Source organism: Carcharodon carcharias, chromosome 2 (assembly GCF_017639515.1).
Source record: "Carcharodon carcharias isolate sCarCar2 chromosome 2, sCarCar2.pri, whole genome shotgun sequence".
NCBI lineage: Eukaryota > Metazoa > Chordata > Chondrichthyes > Lamniformes > Lamnidae > Carcharodon > Carcharodon carcharias.
The window spans coordinates 20,573,121-20,597,875 of NC_054468.1; the positions used below are offsets into that span (position 1 = coordinate 20,573,121).

General features: G+C 43.4%; 1 protein-coding gene across 1 annotated transcript; it reads left to right on the top strand.

Moving 5' to 3' along the window:
* The first annotated feature begins 56 nt into the window (after positions 1 to 56).
* Positions 57 to 21,905, top strand: LOC121287070 (transmembrane protein 145-like). The gene is made up of 5 exons (XM_041204560.1): positions 57 to 232; positions 18,322 to 18,423; positions 20,417 to 20,494; positions 21,663 to 21,747; positions 21,826 to 21,905. The coding sequence occupies exons 1-5, from the start codon at positions 98 to 100 to the stop codon at positions 21,903 to 21,905; spliced, it is 480 nt and encodes a 159-aa protein (XP_041060494.1). The 5' UTR covers positions 57 to 97.
* Positions 21,906 to 24,755: the final 2,850 nt, after the last annotated feature.

Below are 24,755 nucleotides of genomic sequence, written 5' to 3' on the forward strand. Positions count from 1 at the left end.
ATCCGGAATAAGGGACAGGATGTCAATCAATGTCAGGGATTGACTCAACAAACAACCACCAAAGTCAAAACTGCGGAAATCTGAAACAGAACGGAAAATGCTGCAAAACACAGTCTCTGCGGAGGGAGAGAGTGTCGATGTGTCGTCATCAACTTTTGGAGAGACCTGGAGTCATAGGAGAAAGGCCATTCGGCCCGTCTGCCCCTTGCAGGTTCTGCAAGAGCAATTTCAGGTACATAGTAACATAAGAAATAAGAGCTGGAGTGGTCCCTACAGCCTGCTCCACCATTCAATAAAATCATGGCTGAACTGGTTGTGGCCTTAATTCAAGGCTCCTGCTTGCCCCTCACCCCACCAACCCTCAACTCTGTTGTAGATTAAAAACCTGTCTAACTCAGCCTTAAATATATTCAATGACCCAGTCTCCACTGCTATGTAGGTTAGTGAATTCCAAAGGAGAAATTCTTCATCTCTGTCTTGAATGGGAGACCCCTTATTTTGAAACTGTCACCTAGTTCTAGATTCCCCCACAAGGCTAAACATTCTCTCAGCAGCTAGTCCCCTTTCCCAGTAGCCCTGCATTTTTTCCCCTTCAACTGCTTATCCAATTCCCTTTTGAAAGCAATTGAATCTGCCTCCACCACTCTCTCAGGCAGTACATTACAGATTGTAGCTACTCTGTGTAAAAAAATATTTTCCTCATGTTTTCTTTTTCTCAGTTGCCAATCACTCCAAATGCATCCTCTGGGTGTAGACCCTTTCACCAGTGGGAAGTTTCTTCCTACCCACTCTGCCAGACTCATTATTTTGAATACTGCCAAATCTCTCGATCCTATCTTTGAGAACAACTCCATCTTCTCCAATCTATCCACGTAACTGAAGTCCCTCATCCCCGTTTTTGTAAATGTTTTTTGCACCCACACTAAATCTTCACACCTTTCCTAAAGTAAGGAACCCTGAATTGGATACAATACTGTGGTTGAGGCCAAACCAGTTTTTTTTTAAAAAAGTCCAATGCAACTTTTGTACTCTATGCCTCTATTTATAAAGCCCAAGATCCAGTATGCCTTTTAACTGCTTTCTCAACACGCCCTTCCATCTTCAACACTTTGTGTGTGTGTGTGTGTATATATATATATATATGTGTGTGTATATATATATATACACACTCCAATCGTGGTAGAAGCAGAAATCCTCATATTAAGAAGTATTTGTGGTGCTGTAACCTGCAGGCTGTGAACCAGGAGCTCAAAGATAGGATTAGACTGGATAACTCTCATCAGCCAATACAGACATGGTGGGACTAATGGCCTCCTTCTGCGCTGCAAATCATTTACTGTTTCTACACCCTCGTGTTTCTTCCTGCATTTCCTTTAGAATTGAATTCTTTAGTCTCTCCTCATTCTTACTATTAAAATGTATCACTTTGCACTTGTGTTTAATCTCTTCTCCCACGTCTGCCCTTTCTAAGGCCTATGCCCTCTTGAAGTTTATCACTATACTCATGTCATCTACAGCTAAATTATGGGATTGCATAGTAATTACAGGACAGAAACAGCTCCATTACTAGTGTTTAAACTTTACATGAGCCTCATTTAGATGTATCAATATATCGTTCTATTCCTTTCTCCCTCATGTGCTTATCAAGCTTCCCCTTTAACGTACCTGTGCTATTTGACTCAACTACCTCTTGTGGTACCAAGTTCCACATTGTAACCACTCTCTCGCTAACGGAATTTATGAATTCCCTACTAAATTTTGTCACTGACCACTGTAGCTTCTGTTTATGACCCCTAGTTCTGGTTTCCAGATTGTAACAGTTTTAGAACACCACATTTTTTAGAGAATTGAAACATTCCGGCCATGAAAACATATTGACAACATCGAGTGAATAACGGTTTAATGGAATTAAAGCCAATATCAGAACAAAAGTTAAATGCAACACAAATCACATGCAATGTTGTCTTGTGATGGGAAGTGGTTACCCGCCTCTTCCTTGTGATTGATTGAAACTATTGAACGCTACATTCAATGAGAAGCTCCATACACTGATTGCTAATTGGTTTATCTGACTGTCTATCAGAACGGAGCTAGCGTTTAATGGTTAAATTTTCTGTCAATTAAGAAGGGAGGGTCGGGAAGTTGAGACATCGCAATGTCGGTTGTAAATAACGGGGTTGAAAAGTAAATCCATGGCTTTAAAAAAAAAATACTTCGGGGAGTTAAGCCCCTGATTTTGAAACATCCCCTGATTCCTCAGCCGTAATACCATGGAGGACGGGGAGGGGGCGCTTTATGGCGTCCTTCGTTATTATTGGTTGATCAGGCGATCAATCACCACCGTGGTTACCCAATGAGAAAGCGAGCCACCTGCTCTTTGTGACGTAACACGCTTTCCTATCTGAGAGGAACGGTATGCGCGCCCAGCCAGGTGCAGTGGCCGTTAGGGCGTTGTTCAGCCGCCCAGGTGGTGGCCCTGAGTCAACCGGGGGCCCCACTCAGCAGATGGGTTGGCTTGGGCAGGGCGGGGTCTTATTGTGTCCTTTTCTCATCGTTCATTTGTCATTAGTTAGTGGGAAGTACGAAGCAGGGAGACTAGAGACAGACAAGGTAACTTTATTTTTAATTGTTAGTATTTAAACATGATTCAGGTAACGGGCCTCTCAGCCCTTACTCTACTGGTTGTCCAAGTTGGTGTTTCTATCCCAGTTGTGGGCTTAAGGGTCTGATTTTTGTTTTCTTTGGGGGAGAATTTTGCAAGATATGGCCTACAGCTGATGTGCTTTGGAAAATCAAATCAAATAAAATCTGCTGGGATTAGTGGTGTTATCAATCTCTGTTAGGAGTGATACTTTAAAACTTTAATTACTCTTGTCATTTTACTCCAATGTATCAAGGAGATCATCAAAACAGTTATGGGTGGATTTAGTTGATTGCAAGTCAACTGTCTACATTCAATCTCTTTTCTAAACATATATACACCCCTTTAAAATTACTAATTTATCCCCAAACAAAGTTATGAATATTTTAATTTGGGTGACTGGGGAAGCAGTTATAGTTTGATGTTGAGATTAGTAATCCGTTCAATGGCTTCAGCTGACGCACTGTGAATGGTTGACATGCCGCCAGGAATGGATCTCTCGGGGCAGGAGTTTGGTATGTGGGGCGATGGTCTGACTTGGGTGGCCACAGTCACAATTTCAGCTGTTCTTCATGTCCCACTGGTGGAGCCAGTGGCCACATCTTCCCTGGCCTGTCCTCAGGCACTGCCTCCAGATTTTCTGTGGAAGGTTGAAACCTGGGACTTCACCACTCAGGTCAATTACCAGGCTGCAGCTGGTGATGTTTGCAGCCAGCCAAGAGGCGAATTTACTGTGAATCAACCAGCCTGTCTGGGAAATGTCATTTTGGGAGGGGCAGTTTTTTTTTCTAATCTCTTTTCCTTTCTTGAGAATTTTCTACATGTCATAACCAAATGGCTCGTTCTCCAAGTTGTTGTTTTAATTGTATGTGATAGGTGCCAATTGGATTGTATAAGGATGCATTCAAATAATAGTTGCTACAGCTAGAGAGATAGAACGGGCAAGCAGAGGTGAAAGGGTTTGAGATGAGTTATAAAAATAGAATGGAAGAGGCAAGACCCTTATAAGAGTGAATCACTGGAACATGGTACCTTCATTTTGTAACCAGATCAATGGCTTCATCTTCACCAACTGAGTGGAGGCAGGAAATAAACTTATCTACTTTCCTATGGACTATTGTTAGGAGCTGATCTTCTGAGTATCCCTATCATCAGGTGCCAGTGAGCACAAAGGCAGTCTGTGAGAACAGCTGAGCAGGCTTCTACATGATGATGTAGTTTACATGTTTATTCCTCAGAACTGAGGTTAAGCATATATTGAAAGATGCTCAATATTAATCATCAAGTATTTGTTTTGATAAAACACTGTCCTGGAGCTACTTTAAGGATCCTGTTTAGTCTGCAAAAAGTGATACATAAGTTACTGTAACATCCTTCAAGGTCAGTGTTGTGTGCTGCCTTGTAATACACAACTATGATCATAGAGAAATGTAAGCTTAAATATATATGCTTCTACAAAAAATGCCCAGCAATGCACAATCTGATTGTTATCAGTTAATGAGAATACAGAGTTCTGCTTCCCTCCACTGTCAGCAAAAAAATGTTCTAACTGAATACTTACCTCACATTTGTGACATCTATACTTTGTTTTTGCTTTTAGACAAGTAAAACGATGGTTCTGTATCAGTCACAACCAAAAAGAACCACCAGGAACTGATAAATTGGTGGGGATTGTCTGGTTCATAAATTAATACTGGTAAAGATTTTGAAGTTGCATATTGATGTCTTAGTGGTAGAAGTTGTGAACAAGCAGGAAAGTAACAGTTTCACATACATCTTGTCACGACAGTGGATTACAGCCCCGAATTACTTACGGGCATATTGAACTTGCTAAGAAAAACATCTTTTTTAAAAAAAAATATGCAATCAAAGACACTGAACAAAAGATGGCTGAGAATGTAAAGTAACCACTTTCTTGAAAATTTATGTGGATCATTCTTGAACAACTAGTCCCGAGAGAACATGGAATGTCTCACTTAAAAAGGTGTCAAGGCCTACCACAGACAGAGGCACTTGAAAGGAAGAGATGAAATGCAAAAGACTGAACTTTAATCTCCTTGTTGCAGAGACAATGGAGACTGATTGCCACACCAGCTGACATCCAAAACCAATCCCCCATTGAGTTATATCTCAGAATGTGGAAATGGTCTGAGTTGAAAGAAAAAGGAATCTATGCAAAAGACATGTTTGTTTTTCCTTCCAGGAATACACAAGGATGTGGGTTAAAAAGTTAGCTGCAGACCTGACCTCTGTCTGCTAGTATTCTGTGAGAGTGACAGAAGGGTAAGATCAACTAGGCACTCGTGCAACTTGGAGGCAAAGCCTCTCTCTCCCTCTTTCTGTTGCTGGAGACAAGTCAGCAAGCCACAACCAAAAGGAAATAGGACAGCGTCTTCAGCCAACCTGCAGAACCAATTGTCTCCAAACCAACTGCTACATTGCCAAAGTCAGCTCCACCGGAATCACCCAACTTAACAGCCACAACATTTCGCCATCTACACCACACAGAGAAGCCAAAGGCTGATTCGTATATCTTTTCAAACTTTTATTTGGACTCAGCTTCTCATTTCTGATCTGTGTGTTGCATTCTAATTTTTTTTTTCTCAGGATTTTGGTAACTAATAAATTTACTCTTTCTTTGACTCAAGAAATCCTGGTTAAGTTGGCTCCTACTAAAACATAAATACATTTGGACTGGGAAAAGGTACCTACGGGGGAGAAGGGATCACTTTTAAATTAACCTAGTTGCAACCAACTGAGGGGGTTGAATAAAGAATGGGAGTCAGCTCATTCCTCCTCACCTGGGAGCACAACAAAATTGGCATGCCAGTCGGGAAGTTAACAAATTGGGGGACCTCACCCGGGGGATGGTCGTAACAATCTTAAATCAAATAGAACGTTATACGTTTTTCATGATTTGGATTTTTACTAGTCATGTCCCTTTATAAATGGACCATATTGCTAGATTTCTTTGGGGAGGGTTAGAAGCAGGGATGATTCAGTATCTCTTTAATTTAAAAGAGATAACTTCATTGGCCTGAACAAATTACATGACTGCTAAACGGTTATCCCCTGAAACCCTTTTGCAGTCGGTTGCTGCTAAGTATGCATTTAAAACCAATATGTATGGGATTCCATCTGCCCTATGTCAGGTACTCCACTCTGCTCCCAGTGTTCCCAGGTTACTTGAGGAGGTATTGACAGCAACTTGCTTTTCAACAATTTTATGTTGAAAACTCAGTGGAAGAAGCATCAGCACTGGGTGAATTTGAGAAGGGACAAGGATCTGAATGGATTCCCACTGCCACCTTTCATAAACCAGTCTTCCAACTTAGTGATACAGCATGTATGAGGAAAGGCCTGTAACTTGGCTTTTGAGTTACTGTAGTGGTTGAACGCTTAAGAGTGTTCCTGGATTACATTGCAACCTGTGAGCAGAGTTGTAGTCTTATACTCAGAAGATAATTTCTGCACCTGTCAAAGGATTGAAGTCTTCACCCTGTTTCCAGGTCTTGATGGGAGGTGAGACATACAAAGACAGCTGAAAAAAATATGAAACACAGAGCAGTGTTTAGGGGGAGATGGTGCTGCAGTGGTAATGTCACTAAACTAGTAATCCAAAGGCTCAGGCTAATGATTTGGGGACAGAGATTCAAATCCCACCATGATAGCTGGTGGAATTTAAATCCAATTAATATAAACCTGGAATCCTGAAAGCTAGTCTCAGGAATACCAACCATGGAAACTATCATCGATTGTTGTAAAAAACCTATCTGGTTCACTAATGTCCTTTAAGGAAGGAAATCAGCTGTCCTTAACTGATCTGGCCTGCATATGACTCTAGACCGACAGCAATGTGGTTAACTCCTAGTTGCCCTCTGAAATGGCTTAGCAAGACACTCGGTTCAAGGGAAATTAGGGATGAGCAACAAATGCTGGCCTTGCCAGTGACACCCACCTCCCATAAAAGAATAAAGAAAAAAACATATACAGAAAAGGAGCAACAGAGAGAAATAAAACAGTAATAATACTGAAAGGGCGATGTACAGAAAGAGAGGGACTTCCATGCAGGTGATGACAGAAATCATCAGGCATATGTAGACTGAGGGAGAAAAACAACAGGCACAAAGAGAACTGAAGATAGGGATTCAGAAAGGAGGAGATAAGCAGAGGCACAGGTACAGAGGAAAGAGCAAGGCACCAAATTTACTTTGAGGACCACATAAAGGATGAACTAACATATTGTTGCTGATAGGAATATTAAAAGTATAGAACAGATGTGCTGGAGTTGATTTGTGTCCTGAATTCTGTTAAGAAACTCAAACTTACCTGTGAGGTTGGGAATGCCAATTCCCAGTAAACCTTGCGCCTCCTGCGCATGTTCCAGCTGGGAACTGGCTGCACGTGCACGGTTTGGAAATTTCACATTCTTCAGGCCACGAACTGGCATAGTGCGTCTGTGCACAGGAAGGAAAGAAGAGCAACATGACAGCCCAGGTCATGTGACAAGGTGCAGAGCGCCATAGTCAAGTAAGTGTCCCAGGGAGAGGAGCAAGGGAGAAGGTCCCAAACCAGGGGGTAGGGAGAGGTCCCAAGAAATGTCTCAGAGGCAGGGACAAGAGACAGGGGCCAGGAACAGGTCCCAGGTGCGTTACGGAAAGGAGAAACAGCCTTCAATTAAAGAAAGAGCTGTGGGGAGCAGACTTTAAGAGAAGTGTCCTTAGGAGAAGTCCTAATAGTTGAAGAGGGCTGAAGTGAAGCTCTTAAGATTTGAGAAAGCAACTGAAGGATGGTGACTCCGTGCTGCAGCCGTTGGGGTAAAGGTACACCTTTTGAAGCTGTAGTGTCCTGCTTGGCATGGCCAAAGAGCTGAAATTGTGCTTGTAACTTGATGCCCGAGTGTACTCGGGAACCCAGGGGAATGGAATCTCGGAAGGCAAGATTGCGGTTGGCAATTGTTGAAACCTTCTGAGATGGAGCAACTTTTGCAGAGAACACCAAAGGCAGGATCTTTGAACGTGGAGATTGGACGCCCTCATGAGAAAGGCGAAGTTTCAGTGAGAGTAGTTGGCTCACAATGTAATGGGCATCTGGTTGCGTTATTGAGAAATCCATAGAATTGGCTTTGGTTGCATTTGTCATTTATTGTGTAGTGTGGTGTGTTTGACCACGGTTGGCTTGTTAATACCCCATACTTGCCCTGAATATTAGAATATAAGATAAATATTGTAAATTGTTTTATCTTTCTAACCTTGTATAGGAAAGTTTATTTTTGTTTGTTCAAAACCTCTGGAATTTTGTGGCTTTCTTCACTGAGTAAGTGCCTTAAATCTCAAACTTTAAACAAAACATTATTGGTCCCTATCTGGACCCCTCCAATGACTTGGGTGGCCTGGCCAAGGGTCATAATAATTCTTATATGCATCCTTGTTCACGCAGCAGTGTAAATATAAGCAGCACTTGTTAATTAATATGTGATTATATTTAAGTAAGAGACTTTCTCTTTAAATAATTCCCTGTTTTATTGCAACTGATATATTTTTCTTTCAGAAATGGGTATTTTTGACCAAATTTTGTTTCTTGTCTGACAAAGGACAGATCAGCTACCATATCCGCTATGCCAAGGTAAGGATTAAATGTAGAACAGCCACAGAATTTCTGGTGGTTGAAAAAAATATGATGGAATATCCTCAGGTCTACCAATGAAGAGATTGAAAAATTAATAGCCCTATTGATGGACAGTGTCTTGACACCACTAAAGTTAGTTGAGGCAATTTTGCATTAAATAACTTAATTGCTAGAAACTTATCGATCTTATAAATTTTATTTTTGAACTTGATTCCATGTCTGTTGGGTGATGTAATGAGCAGGCCTGTAACAGGAAATATCCCTATATTTGTGGAGAGTTATCCAGCTATGGTCCTGCAGTGTGGCTGCTCAGTACCTCTCTAGAGTGCTGTCTATTAAGTGGAATGATCAGTGTGGAGTTGATACTACATCTACTGAAATCTGGATGCAGTTGGTAAGAGGATGGAGCCAATTAAAGAAACTTCTGAAATGAAGGAGGTAGCAGCAACAACAACAACTTATATTTAGCACCTTTAACATAAAACATCCCAAAGAGCTTCACAGGAGCATTATAAAGCAAAATTAGATACCAAGCCACATAGGGAAATATTAGGGAAGGTGGCCAAAATTTGATCAAAGAGGTAGGTTTTAAGGAGTGTCTTAAAGGAGGAAGGCAGAAGGATTTAGGGAGAAAAATTCTAGAGCTTAGGACATAGATAGCTGAAGGCAACAGCCACCAATTGTGCAACTATTAAAATCAGGGAGGCCTATGAGGCCAAAATTACGTTAGTGCAGATATCTCGGAGGGTTGTAGGGCTGGAGGAGATTACAGAGATAGGGAGGGGTGAGGTAATGGAGGGATTTAGGAATAAGAATGACAATTTTAAAATCGAGGCTTTGGTGACTGGGAGCCAGTGTAGGTTAGTGAATGGGACTAGGCACAAGTGAGCACACGGGCAGCAGAGTTTTGAATGATCTCAGGTTTATGGAGGGTATGATGTGGGAGGCCAGCCAGATGTGCATAGTCAAGTCTCGAGGTAACAAAGGCATGGATGAGGGTTTTAACAGCAGCTGAGCTGAGGGGAGTGGGGGGTGGGGCGGGGGGGGGCGGGGTGGTGGGAGCGAGCGGAGTCAGGCGACATTATGGAGGTGGAAATAAGTGGTCTTAGTCACAGTGCGAATATGTGGCTGGCAACTCATCTTGTGATCAAACATGACACCGAGGCTGTGTACAGTTTGGTTCAGCCTCAGACAGTTGCCAGGGAGAATTAATACCAAGAGAATGGAGTTAGTAGTAAGGACCAAAGACAATGACTGAAATATTCCCAATATATAATTAGAAGAAATTTCTGCTTATCCAGTGCTGAATGTCACATAAGCAGCCTGTTAATTTAGTCATAGTGGGGGAGTTGATAGAGGTGGTGGAGAATTGAAGCTGGGTGTCATCAGTACATGTGAAAACTAATGCTGTGTTTTCACTTGATGTCGTCAAGCGGCAGCTTGTAATTTTCAGGTAACTTGATCCCATGGGATCGGGTGGAACATGTCCCTCAATGTTTGTCTCCCTTGACTTCAATGGAGTGTAAAATTGGGCAGGATGTAAAATGAGCTTTGCATTGCACCCAATCTTTGTCTCCTTCCCAAGGATCAGGTTACATTTGCCCTCAAGCTATCAGTTTGTTTGGTCAAGCACAAGTCCTTTTTCTCTTTTCAATCCTTATCAGGTTTCTGCTGTAGAGGGCAATTATTTTGAGAATGTATAGGTCCTTGAGATTCTCAAAATATTTGCCTGCAGCAGCAGGTAGTTTAGAGCACAAGGCAGAAATCATGTTGGTGAATAAGTTTACAATTAAAGGATAATGAAAAGTTGCAGATTTGAAATGTTAACTCTTTCTCTCTCCACAGACACAGCCGGACCTGCTGAGTCTTTCAAGCATTTCCTGGTTACTTTAGAATTAAACAATCTTCATGGAATAGAATTTCTTTTGGACGTGCAAAACAAAACGCTAAGCAGCATTGACTGTTTTGCAGAGAGATGTTTGATTTTTGAGATATTTCTCTGATTTGCGTTACTAAAATTATCTGAAAGCACTTTTTGATGGAGTGTGATTCGTATTCTGGTCACCTTTTCCATTCAGAGTGGTAGTAATTGACCTACAAATCCCAAGGGTGACTAATGCTGTTCATTTTGCACTGGAAGGAGGTGCACAAAGCAAAATAGTGATTTATTTCTTCCTTTCCTCTGAGCTAGTAACATGGGTGACATTATCAGTCATGGGTGCAGCTATACTGTGTTATTGTGCAGTGTATTTGTATACCAACTTTTACCCTTAAAATATTTGAATTGAATATGGGGAACTCTGAAAATAGTAACTCCAAATATTTCCATAATATTGTGAATTAAAATGTTTTCGCATACCCTTGCTAGGAGAAACATAATGTGAATTTACTGTTTTACTATGATGAGAAGACCCAATGGCCCTCCGTGTATAAGAACAGCTCAAAGGTAGGTCTGGCAACAAACCATAGTTGAATAAGCATTATATGCTCGTACAAATTCAGATGAAATGGTTAATAAAGTAGAGTGTTTCAGCAACTAATGTTTTAATGAAATCCCCAATTTTTGCTGGACACCACCTCACAACCAAGTCACAATACAAGCTACACCTGCTCCTACTCCCCAGTCAGAATGTAGCTGGATGCTGTCGGCCCCCGGCCATAACATGCCCTGTTGGAGCTGCTTGTTACTGGTTTCTTCTGCTGACCTGAAGCGGTTATTCCAATTTGGTCAATCTGACTAAAGTGACCTCTCAACTCCCCATACGTTACTTCTAGTGTTTCCGTCGCCATGGAGTCAATAGTTTTCATTGGTATTACACAGCATTTTAGCAGGAACCAAAGGTGTAAAGCAATAGTACCTTCATTTTAGCTTATCATTTTACCAACAAACACAAAAAGAACTTAAGTGTTTGTACATTGCCTTGAGAATGAGTATTACAGCTAAATGCCCAGCATTATTATTCACGTTTTATTTCCTAATCAAAAATGTAATTAGTCATGTGCTAATGCATTAGACAACACTATCTTAGAATCTAACATTTGAACTATATGTGTGCACTGTTTATTAGAGATAATTTTCCATTAATTATTCCTACAGAAGGTGTTGTTAGATCATTAGAGGATATCAATGGTGCAACTTAACACATTTCTTCTCCTGCCTGTGGAACTTTCTCCCAGATAGTACCATGGCTTGGAATTCTGTGGAGCCATGTTTGCTGGAACATGTGACAGGCAATAGGTGTGTCTCCATTGTGCACCTCATTTGACCCCTCTTCACGTCTGAGCTGAGACAATATTGTTAGGAGTACAACCAACCTTGATCAAGCAGGACTTATTGGATAGAGATCATGAACTGATTGCTATTTGCCCTCCCTAACTCAGGGCGCTGTGGCCAAATCTAATACCTGAATTGCTGCTGTAATTAAATCAGTGGACTCTAAATAGAGACCAAAAATTGATCCTGGAATTTTCCTATCTATATGGCTCAGTTACCATACAAGGTAGCACACTTAATAACTAATCTATTGGAAGAGCGCTGATAGATATACTTACTAGGTCACTGTTGGTAGCACCATTATGTTTGGAACTGACTTTGAATACCTAAACATTTCTGTGTGTTTTATCAATTAATTCTGGAAAGTGTTTAATCAGGACTGCTGGAGTAAAGAAGCAGTGGCTGCCAATGGAAATAATCAACTGTTGAACCTCACTCAAAGCTTTCTGTTGTCTGGCTGCCAGGTATGTGTTCTGTATTTGTATGTGAGTATTTGCACTCACTAAGTTGACAGTGGTACGGTGAGGGGAAAGCAACATTTTCATATCTTTATTCTCCTTAGGCTCAAAGGGTTTAACATATATTTAGAAAGGTGGAGAGGGGACAAAAGGGAAGTGGAGTAGCTGTACACAAGTCATTTCTGGTGGTGGGGGGGTTTACACGGGATAAATTGTCTACTGGCAGATCCTCTTGCACGACCCCTCAGTTTTCACACTCTTTTGCGCATTCCCTTGCCTGTTTTCTCCCATTTCACTGTAACTTGTTGCGATTTGCATTAAATTAGGAGCTGCAATCGCCGATATTGATGGCACTGTGAGCAGTAAAATAAAGGAGACTTTAGTGTTTGCTTGCAGCATTTGCCAGGTTTGAATTTTTTGGAAAGTTGAGTTGTTGCTACTTCATTAAGATAACTTAATGGGCAGGCTCCAATTCACCCACCATGCCATCATCTTGCCGCTTCATCTCACTGGGCACCATATTTAAAGTGCAGCCGCACGCATGCATCTCAGTGCTGCCAGCTCATGACTGCTGCAAAGAAGACATGGCCCTGAAAGACAAAAAGACTGCAGCCCCCAGGTTCAATGACATGTCACTTGAGCACCTTTTGGATGCAGTGGAGGTTTGCCGTGATATCCTGCGGCCAGAGCAGGGATACAGGACGGACAGCAAACTCACTAGTCCAGCTTGGGAGGCAGTGGCAGCAGTGGTCAGCGCCAACGCCTTGCAAAAGAGAACAGCCACCTAATGCCACAAGAGGATGAATGATCTCCTTTGTTCTGCCAGGGTAAGTCACTTTTCTCATCACTCTGAACTCTCACACTCTCAAACTCAGCACACATCCACGGAGCTCTCACTCACTGCCGGTTGAAGGGACATCACCATTCACTCTCTCACACATACACCTTCATTGCCCTCATCTCTTCCATGGGATCACTCACCACCCACACAGACCAGCCATACTTATCATCTGGCCTGGCAGGCATCCTGCTTACATTCTCTCCATCTCTATTTATACATAACAAGCTGGCCCACAAGAGGGGGAGGTTGCAGGCCAGTGGAGGAATGCCTGATATCAAGATCCTCAAGGACTTTGCAAACAGAGCCATCCAGCTGGCCGGCGATGACCAGGACCGACCCTGTGCTGATGGTGAGGTCGGCGCTGCTCTACCAAGTGAGGATCCAGCAGTGCAACATCCATCAGACAACCATGCTGTGATTGATGTGTCCTGTTTCACAGGTCACTAATTATCTCTTCTTGCTTTCGCAGGCACATCTGCCAAACAGCCGACAGAGTCCACGACCCAGGGCCTCCAGTCAAGCCCTGAAGAAACCTCTGAAGAGGAATCTGAAGGCACCCTCCTTGAAGTCCCGTCACAGTGCACACCCACACCCTCCACTAGCGCAGATGCACACCTCGGTGAGACCTAGCTTTAGAATAGCCTCGGGATCACAATCTGGTGAGCACATCGTACTTTCTGATCTACAGCAGGCGGTGACAGCAACTTCCCACGTGTCTGGCACTGGAGGACTGCTGGAAGCCAGAAGTTTGCAGAGTCCGAGTCAGATGATGAGCCCCTGGACTTGGTCATGCCACAGTCGCTGGAGCTGCAAAGGCAAGCTCAGGAACATCAGGAAGGGATGGTCGTTGTACTCCTCAGATTGCAAGGCACGATGGCGAGTCCGGCTACTTTCAGGCTGAGGTGATAGTGCCGGCATGCCAACGCACCGAGGTCAACACTGGTGAATGGCAGCCGCCATAGAGACCTTGGTCCAGGATGTCGCTCCTGCACTGCTGTGCGGGCTGAACTCCATTGCTGATGCCATAGTTTGCCTCCAACAGTACATATGCGAGAAGGGTGCTGTGCAGCTCAATTTCACCCCTTCTCCTCAAGGATTCAGCCAGGGACCCATGAGCATCCATAGGGAGGAGGATCAGCAGGTGCACGTGCTAGGGCCATCTATCCAGGTAACTCCAGGAGTGTTCAGCCCATCCGAATCACCTCTTCCTGTGACCCCAGCAGCTCCAGCTTCACAGCTTGAGGAGGGTGCCACTGCCACACAGCAGGACCCTGAAAGCAGGCCGGAACCCTCCAGATCTCAGCCCTCCAGAGGATGCCCATCATCACAGACAGGGTGTAGCAGTCAGCAGGCTGCCTCCACCTCAGCAGTGGATGTCTGGGGAGCACCGAGACATAGTGACAGGGTTAAGAAAGTTATGAAGAGGTAGTTACACAGCCTGGGCGCAGGTGTTAATCACTTGTACGTAATGTTCACTATTGCCAATAAATTTCCAAGAACGTCTCCCTGCCTATGGCTCCTTGTTCTGATGAGGGTGTTCATGTCACTCAGATGTGGAAGCTTTCTGCACAAGATAAGGGCAGGTGTCTCAGTGCAGGGCCTCTTCCCTGTGCTTTGTGCAGCCTTCAGACCAAAGTGGTGGTCCAGCCTCATGTTCCCTGGACACATTAATGATGCCTGCACATTGGCAGCAATGACAAGCACCATCAGAGTGTCATGGTCAGGCATCACAGAGTTTCGACGTTCTTTCTGTGTGCGCTTAGCACCTTTTAAGGTGTGGCTGGCCCCTTTCTCTTCAGCATCTGTGACCAGTGACACCATGAGCCTGAAAGGGTCAGGTGCTCAAGATGGACGAAGGATCTGATGCTTTTAACGTTTCGTGGCTGCATCTCTATGATTTGACCCTAATCACAGAGCGCAAGTGAGCTCCCCTTGGCCAAACAGGAGTCAGACATTCTCAGAGGCTATGTGAAGATCTATGGAGTGTCCTCACTGCGCCTCATCATCATCCTCTTGTAATCTTATGACTATTAGGGCCTCCACTGCGTCTCCATGACAGGAGTATTATCACAGAGGGTATGTGTGCTGCCATAAACCAGACTGGAGTCAAAAGTTCATAGATACAATGTGAGGATCTTATGGGGTCTCCTCACTGCACGTCACCATCTTCCTCCACAAATCTAGCCACTAGGCAAGCCTCCTGAATGCACCTGCCTTGTCTAGCCAATGTGAGGTGTCCCCGTCACCTTCAAGGATCTCCTCACCCTCATCACTGTCGGTGTCCTCCTCATTGGAGGAGACCTCTGTCTTCTCCATCTCCTCCTTAGCCAGCTCCTCTCCCTGTTGCAGTGCCAGGTTGTAAAGGGCGCAGCAGGCAACAACAATGCATGAATATACTGTGGACTATATTGCAGGGCTCCACCAGACCAGTTCAGGCACCGGAACCTCATTTTCAGCATTGTGATGGTTTGTTCCAACAAGGTACTAGTTGCAGCATGAGCCTCATTATACCTTTGCTGTGCTGCAGCCTGAGGCCGCCGCATGGATGTCATCAGTCACGTCCTCTGTGGGTATCCCTTGTCCCTGAGGAGCCACCCCTGCAGCCTCTGTGGACCCTAGAAGATGTCAGTGATCTGTGACCGACTGAGGATGTAGGAGTTGTGCACACTCCCTGGAATCCGTGTGCAGACCTGCAGTATGTGTTTGTGGTGGTCACACACCAGCTGCACATTCAGCGAATGGAATCCCGTGTGTTTGACATAGTGGATCACATGTTGCAATGGAGATCTAAGCACCACGTGATTGCAGTCGATGGCACCCTGCACCTGTGGGAAACCCGAGATCTGGGCAAATCCAATCGCTCTTGCATCCTGGCTCTCTGGGTTCCAAGCGAAATGCACAAAGTTGTGTGCCCTCACAAAGATGGCACCCGTGACCTCATGGATGTATTTGTGGGTGAAGGCTTGTGTTATCCTACAGAGGTCGCCTGTGGAGCCCTGAAAGGAGCCACTGGCGTAGAAATTGAACGCCATGGTCACTTTCACAGCCACTGGCAGTGGATACCCTCCATGTCCACATGGTGCCAAATCCTGCAGTAGCTGGCAGATGTGACCGACCAATTCCCTAGACATGCACAGTCTAGCTAGTTGCCGACTAGCAATGGCTCACTGTGGCTCTTCAACCACATGTGCGGACGCCCCAGCCACCCCTTCTTCCAGAAGGTGCTGCTCCTCCCTCTGTGCAGCCAGGCATCTCAGTCATTCTGTTCTCTGTCGTCTTCGCTCTCTGTACGCCAAGAGGCATACAGCTAGGTCACCAGGCTGCATGCTCCTGATGTACCCCTCCTGCAGGATGAAAGAGAGAGATGCGTGGGTTAGCATATGTGTACTAAGAACCTGTCTTGGTTAAGTCTGAAGGCCCCTTAATGCGTCCCAGAGGGCGCTGGCCACCACTTTGATGGCCAGAGATTAGTGTGCTGCATGGCTGCCTGAAACCCTTCCCACCTCCGCTCCACTCCACCCGACCGATTGGCGGCAGCTTTGCCCATTGGACTGCATGCTGTGCTGTCGGCTCAGGCACAGACATTCTCCTAACCCATACTGCAAGCCTGAACTGTTAGTTTAACCATGGGGGAGGCTGGTCCAAACTGGGATGATGACTGTGAGCGCCAACAGCAGTGACTGCTCCATGGCCCAGCTTTAACAAAGAGATTGTACAACTTGCCCTGTCATTCAGCTTTTCTGCAGTTCACTAAAATGGTCATTAGTTTGCAGTCTGTGCCCGAGGGGTGAAAAGCTCTGGAGCACTTGGTGGCACTTTGATGCCTCTGTGTTGCTTGAGTGGGCAGATACGCTAGGGGATCGGCTCCAATCGTATCAATGTGGCTGCGCCTGAACTGTCTCAGCTGCAGAGGAGTGGTCACTTTATACAAGGTTTCCCTGATGTATGGCCGCTTCCCTCGCCCACCACCTCCCCCCTGCACTACCTCCAACCACAGGGCAGCCTTTTCCCCCTCCCCCAAAGTTGCATTAATTGCTCAACCATTGAGCAGCCTTTGCCCCTTCCCCCACCCCAATTTTGCCTTAACTGTAGGGCCGCCTTTGCAGCCCCCACCCCACCCCCCCCCAACTCCCACAACGTGCCTCAATCTTAAAATCCAACAGGCAGCCCTTGTGAGCGCTCTGCAATGTTACTGTGCACTCAGCTGCGAATTCCTCTCAAAATGCAGCCCACCAGGTGTACACCTTTTATATCCTGTTGTGAAATATGTGATGTGGGTGGACGATCCAGCGGGAGTGAGGGGGGTCGAGGGGGGATGGGGTGTGTGGGGGATGAACCCTGTGGGGCTACCCTTTTAATGACAAGCTGATGTATTACAATGAGGTTCCCAACATCCAATGGCGGAAACACAGCCCGCCATCGACGGACATAGCAGATGATCACAAACTGGTTTCACAGAGTTGTGAAACTGACTTTTGGCCTTCTCGCCATATTGTCCGCTTATGCCAATGAACACGCCTGACGCCAGTCAGACGATTCCTCCCTCTGAGTTATAGACGGAGATTAGGGATTCTGATTCACTTAGCAGAATAGTTACCCAGGAAAAGTTAGAAGGATTTAAACCAGTTCCAACTCTTCAGTAATTATACTACTGACCCTCTGACTGCATCCCACCCTTGACCAACCAACTAAAGCCCCACACCCCTGACTCCCGACTCCTTCCCCAACCCCCGATAACCCCCCTGTCCCCAACCCACCATACCCCCTCACTCACTTACCTTATACACTTGCATTCTGTCCGTGACTTGTCAAAGTTGCTTTGGGACATTTTAACTTATTGATATACGATAGCTAGTGCCATATAAAAGGGGGTTTGGATTGGTTTCCCCCGAGGTTTCTGCACTACAAAGGAAGGTCTCTGGAACCGGTACACTTCACATTTCTCAGGAGGCCTGGTTTGGATGTCCGGGTGAGAAATGTGGAGCTCCAGTGCATGCCAAGTAAATTCTGGTGACGTGGCAATCTGGCGGTGATTGTTACTCCTCAGAAGATTTGTCCCATTGTGTGAACATTACTTCATCCGTCACGATAATGATGAGTAATACTTTTAAGGCATTGTTTAAGTTGTACATGTGTGTGATAATTTGTTCATTTTGTACCATATTGGGATATTAAGCGGATTAAGATATTAAACCTTTATACTGCTGGGGCACATTGGCAGCTGGTAACACTGGAATGGGGTGCAGAGCAAATTTTGGGGGCATCTGACGTAAGTGGTTAAATTTGCATCGTTTAGTCATTTTCAGTTCAGTTTGGTCAGTTTAATGCATTATCATACAGCATTGCAAATAATGTTCAATGGCTCAGTTTAAATAAACAGTTCATACTCATTTACTGCTCCCCACCCACCAAAAAAAAACAAGTCTCAGCTGACATTTTCAGATATGGAATTTACAGCTTCCTTTATCTTTCCAAATAGGTGGTAGAAACAAATGGAATAAATTACACGGACTGTCAGAAGAAAGTCAACATTCATTCAGTAAGGGAAAGATGGTGGTTCCTCGCAATCAGTAATTGTAGGGTATGAATAGTTTTCTACACAGTTTACTAGTCACAAACAAGACCATATTTGTACAGGTAGAGTACTTCAGATGTGGCTACCTGAAAACCGGTGGTGTCCAAAAACCGGACATTTTTATAATCTTCCCTGCATCAATTTTAAGTGAGTAAAATGTATAAAATAAACTTATCTGGGCAAATTTGGTTAGGTGCTGCATTGGCGTCGTGAGGCTCCAGCTGCCCCACTTCATGCACCACTCTATCCGACACTCCAGGTGACCTGGACCTCACTTGACCCAAACTGCCCACGGCTCAAACCGTTGACCTGAAATCCGGAAATATCCCAAGGGTGCTGGATTTGAGGTACTGTAACTATAACATAAAGCATATCGGTAATTTAGGTATCTTATTTTAACAAATTTTATGCACTCTTACGATTTAAAATGCTACCTTAACAGATATAATAGGAGAGAGACAATCTGGAGTGCTCTTGTGCAAGTTCCAGAATGGCCTGGGAGTAAATGACAAATTGCTGGCAGTGAATTGGAGGCAAAAATCCTCGAGAAATTGGGAAACAGTTGAATGCTCTCTTGAGCAGGGATGAACTAAATGGCCTTCTCCCTTTGCACCTAGCTTGGAATAAACCTAATGCTCGCTGAATTCTTATTTCAGAATTATCCCTTGCAGTTTATGCACATTGCAGATTATAATACAAGTATATCTAAATCGGGATGGACATAAGCTTTCAATGCTTTCAAGATAATGGGTTCAAATAAAGACAGTACTGTTGCAGGCAGTGGCTAAATTTTGGAGCAAAATGATTTCTAGCTTTTCTATAAGAAAACCATTATCATTATCCCCAATTCTGTTTTAAGAACAGAAATAAACAATACAAACTAAGGAAGACTGAAAATAAAAAAAGGACAAAGTTGCCGTGTTTGGAGATATTAGATAGCCTGGTTGTAGTGAACACAGCAAAGCAGGGAGGGGAGGGGAATATAACCATGTGGGAGCCCACATGCTGGTTTCCAACACAACTGAGGAAACAAAGATTCAAGGTGAGCACCCAAACCAACACAATGAAGAATATATTTTTACATAGAATTACTTAGAATAAACAGCACCAAAATAGGCCACTCTGCCCATCTAGTCTGTGCTAGTATTTAAATTCGTCACAAGATTCCTTCCATGTGAGAAAAAGTAGATGTAGTACGATGATACTGCAGGACATTTGCTGCATTCCTCTTATTTTTTCATTTAACAACCACAACTGGGCATCAGCAGAGTGCCTGGCAATGACTGATTCCTGGTCTTGGTCATATGGCACTTGTGAATTGTGCTTTTGAAGGTGCTCAGAAAGAGAATGAATGTTTTTCTGTGCACATTAACTCCAGTACTGCGAGCGAGGCATAAAAAAAATGTTTCTCGTTTAACCTGTCTCCCACTACAAATATATTTGTACCAACTACATGACTCCATGACGACATGACAGGTGGATCAGTGGACATTAGCCTCAATACAGGTAGCTTACTCAGTGTAATACAATGCACTAAATATTTTGTCATGATCTTATTGAATGGAGGCTTGAAGGGCTGATTGGCCTACTCCTGCTCCTAAGTCTTATGTTCTGTAAATTCGGCACGTCTCCCTTTTTAAAACTTCTCCAATTAAATATATTTTTAATTCAGCTTAAAATATTCCTCCTTAAATTCCAAATCTGAGGGCTGCCCTTAGAGGATAAAAAACTGGCTTTCATTTTGAACTGACAAGCTTGTTTCCTGTGATGGTCCATTCTTAAGCTTTTTTGGTTGAAGGAAGCCTTTTCAAATGGATTAGTTACCGTGGACACCCCCATTGAAATTATAATACGAAAAACTTATTGTACATTTACATTTCTAAATGTAAACTTCATTAGTGTCGGTGTTAATAAAAATTGCGTGTCACTTTGACAGGCCTATCCAATATGGTGAGCATTGATGTGATTGATGTTGCAAAACCTTTTGTCTTCCCTTCAGCTGAAAGACAACCGTACATCTCTGGAATATGCCTGTAGAATACTTCACCGGATGACACACCTCCCTGCCCTTCCTGGAGTGAGATTAAACTCGGTTGCTCCTGATGAGAACAGTGTCACTATTTCAGATGTAACCTTCCACCGTCTGCTCACTCAAGTGCAGCTGCTGATTATTGCAGGGTTTTTTCATCCTCATTCTGCTTATCAGCCTCTCTGCACTAAAACATTGCTATCATGCTGCCTGATGTGTACCTGACCTGTGCCATCGCAGCTACAGGTCACATTCACATTATTTCGCTGATCCAGTGGAAAGTCTCTAAGAAACCCAAGGAGTCCACCAACCCCAGTTTGAGAACCACTGCTTTCAATTAAGGGAACAAAGGACCCAAGATGCTTAATGGAAAATGCATTCCAATTTGATGAAGAAAAGATGCATTATGTTCTAAATAGTGGTTAAACTATAAGTGTTAATGAGAGTAAGGTCAGAATAAAACTTAAATACAAATCCTGATGTGGAGATTTACTTTTCCAGCAATGACTTCTTTTTTAAAAGAGTTTGTTTCTCTGTAATGAACAATGTGTACATTTGGCTGTTATTTAGTAGCCTTCAAAATCAATATTGGTCCTTGTGAATGTTTGTTCTTCAAGTATCAGTCTGGCTCAGTTGGTAACACTCTTGCCGCTGAGTCAGAAGGCAACAGATTCAAGCTGCACTCCAGTTTGAGCACGGTATTTAGGCTAGTACTCCTAATGCACTATTAAGGCGTGGTGGATCAGTGGAAATGCTATGCTAGTTCAGGAGTACATTAAAGACCCCATGGCACTATTTCTAAGTTCTGGCCAACATTCCTTCCATCGACCCAAAAACATTGCTTTTAGGAGATCTTGCTGCATGTAAAGTTGCAGCTGAATCTGCCTTCATTATGGTCTCTTATAATCGGGATAATTAATAATATATGAAGCAGTTTGAAGTGTTGCAAGGCTCCGTTTAAGTGCATGCTTTTTTCTTGCATTTGTGCATGTCAATAAATTTGTATAATCCCTATTTCTTTCCTGAAGATACCTAAAAGGTTGCAGACATGTCATTACCTCTGCAATATTCATGTCAATGTTAAACAGATGTGTTATCATGACCATGCGGTACACTTGAGTGTTATAAATACTGTCCAAACACAACCTTGAGCCATCCTGCTTGCCATTTTTTGTTATGTGAGATATAGTTGTATAACTCTCTGTATTTTAATTAGGGTGGAGGAATAACTTTGGAATATAAAATTACAATGTCTAATGGGAAAGATTTGTGGAGAAGGCATTTTTCTGCAGACCAAATTGGTAAGGATGTTCAGCTTTCTTTTTAGCTTGTCTATGGAAATGATCAGACAAAACTAAATTGTCACCTTTCTTTTACAGGCATACTTGAAGTGCACATACTATCAGTATTGCTATTCATAATTACACTTGGAGTTTGCATCTGTTTTGCTCGTAAGTAATATATTGTTGTAGGTTGAGGTACCTTTATGGTGAGAACATTTTAAACAAAGCTTTCAGCCTTTTTTTATATATAGGTCATTTGAAGAAACGACGCTTGCTGCATTCCAGTTATCAGATGTTAATGGTCTCTGTAGGAGCAGAAGGTGAGATAGTAACATGCTGTATATCAGTAAAGATTTCCCACCCTAAATAAGAGATTGTGGACAACACAATCAATATCATAACGATTAATGTATTTATTTACTGCTTCTATATTTGCCAGAGCCATTTAATCCTTTTCCTATATTAAAAAGAGCCCAACATTTCCATCTTCACAATTTTTAGTAAAAAATAAACATGACTAGAAGGTAATGTGATATTGGTAGCAAGTGCTAACAGACAAATCAACCATGTCCAATATTATCCTGAGATAACAACTCCTGCAAAGAGGGACATTAGTGAAAAATGAGAAGTCATATCTGATTTTTTTTTTTGTTTAAATCCTTGTCACTCGTTATTAGTGTTGAATTTGTGCAAACACTGAACATTAATGGAGTGGTATCCTTTGTGTTATAAAGCCATATTTTATATCAAAAATGACTATGTATTTACTGGCTGAAAACCACTGACTGAGTTTTATAAGACTGAAAAGGCTTTTACTTGAAAGAGCAGTTTCTAAGATGGCTGAAAGTTTGCATCACTATGTCACAAATTTAAAAGCCATTAAAATGGAGTCAACTTGTCCAAAAAACCCCATCAGAAAAAAATCACTTTTTTATTCACTTACGGGATCTGGGGGTCACTGGCTAGGCCAACATTTATTGCCCATCCCTAATTGTTCTTATGAAGGTGGTAGTGAGCTGCCTTCTTGAACCACCACAGTCCCTGTGGTGTAGGTACACCCACAGTGCTGTTAGGAAGGGAGTTCCAGGATTTTGACCCAGCAGCAGTGAAGGAACGGTGATATATTTCCAAGTCAGAATGGTGAGTGGCTTGGAGGGGAACTTTCAGGTGGTGGTACTGCCATGTATCTGCTGCCCTTGTCCTTCTAGATGGTAGCAGTCGTGTGTTTGGAAGGTGCTGCCTAAGGAGCTTTGATGTGTTTCTGCAGTGCATCTTGTAGATGGTTCACACGGCTGCCACTGTTCATCTTCTGATGGAGGGATTGAATGTTTGTGGAAAGGGTGCCAATTAAGCAAGTTGCTTGGTCCTGGATGGTGTCAAGTTTCTTGAGTGCTGTTGGAGATGCACTCATCCAGCCAAGTGGTGAATATTCCATCACACTCCTGACTTGTGCCTTGTAGATGGTGAACAGACTTTGGGGAATCAGGTGGTGAGTCACTCGCCACAGGATTCCTAGCCTCTGACCTGCTCTTGCAGCCACAGTATTTATATGGCTAGTCCAATTCAGTTTCTGGTAAATGTGGTAACCCCTAGGATGTTCCTAATGGGGGATTCAGCAATAGCGATGCCATTGAATGTCGAGGGGTGATGATTAGATTCTCTCTTGTTGGAGATTGTCATTACCTGGCATTTGTGTGGCATGAATGTTACATGCCACTTGTCAGCCCAAACCTGGATATTGTCCAGGTCTTGTTGCATGTGGACATGGACTGCTTCAGTATCTGAGGAGTCGTGAATGTCGCTGATCATTATGCAATCATCAGCGAACATCTCCACTTTTGACCTTATGATAGAAGGAAGATCATTGATGAAGCAGCTGAAGATGGTTGGGCTTAAAACATTGAGGCACCCCTGCAGTGATGTCCTGGAACTGAGATGATTGACCTCCAATAACCACAACCATCTTTCTTTGTGCTAGGTATGACTCCAATCAGTGGAAAGTTTTCCCCCTGATTCCCATTGGCTCCAGTTTTGCCAGAGCTCCTTGATGTCACACTCAGTCAAATGTTTCCTTGATGTCAAGGGCAGTCACTCTCTCCTCACGTCTGGAGTTCAGCTCTTTTGTCCATGTTTGAACCAAGGCTGTAATGGGGTCAGGAGCTGAGTGGCCCTGGAGGAATCCAAACTGGACATCCAGTGAGCAGGTTATTGCTAAGTAAGTGCTGCTTGATATCATTTTACTGATGATTAAGAGTAGACTGACGGGGCAGTAATTGGCCGGGTTGGATTTGTCCTACTTTTTGTGTACAGGGCATACCTGGGCAATTTCCACATTGCTGGGTAGACTTTTAGTTCCAGACTTTTATTGAATTCAAATTTCACCATCTGCTGTGGAGAATTCCCCCGGGTCTCTGGATTTCCAGTCCACTGACAATACCATTACTCCACCACTTCCCCCTTGAAGGCGTGTGAAGGAATGTGAATCCACTAACCCATTCACAAAGTATCCAGAGAATCACCTGGGTAGTCAACCGGGTGGGGGTCATGCATTAGATGTAATCACTGCAAACAATAAACTCTGGCTAAGAAAAGGAATTCATCCAGCTGTAAGCTAATCATCTAAACCATAGACTTGGAATCTACTAGCTATGACCATGTTGGGGCAACTAATCAGTTGAAGAGAGAGGATCATGTGACAAGCCAACTTTCCTTCTGTTGCCTTTAAGAAACTGCTTTTCTCCAGGCTGTGAAACAGAAGCAGGACCCCTGAGTGTCTGTCTCTCTCTCTCTATGTGAAAGTTATAGCATTTTTATTATTTTGATTAGACTACATTAAGTACAATAAATACTGTTCTCTTTTTAAAAACCTACAGGGAAACCTATCTGTGTGGGTGTTTTACAGTTACAGCACATAAATGGTTAAACACACTGAATTGGCAAGCACATCCTTTTCTAAAAAACCTGCTGCAGTCAAATGAGGAGTGGAGAAGAGGGGACCCATTCTAGCCCTCCTCACCTGATTGTAA

Excerpts from the sequence above, each read along its gene's own strand:
- LOC121287070 (XM_041204560.1), top strand. The coding sequence starts at position 98 with ATGCTGCAAAACACAGTCTCTGCGGAGGGAGAGAGTGTCGATGTGTCG. Across the intron at positions 233-18,321 it reads TTCTGCAAGAGCAATTTCAG|GTGGTAGAAACAAATGGAAT; the intron begins GTACATAGTAAC and ends CTTTCCAAATAG. Across the intron at positions 21,748-21,825 it reads TTTTTCTGCAGACCAAATTG|GCATACTTGAAGTGCACATA; the intron begins GTAAGGATGTTC and ends TTTCTTTTACAG.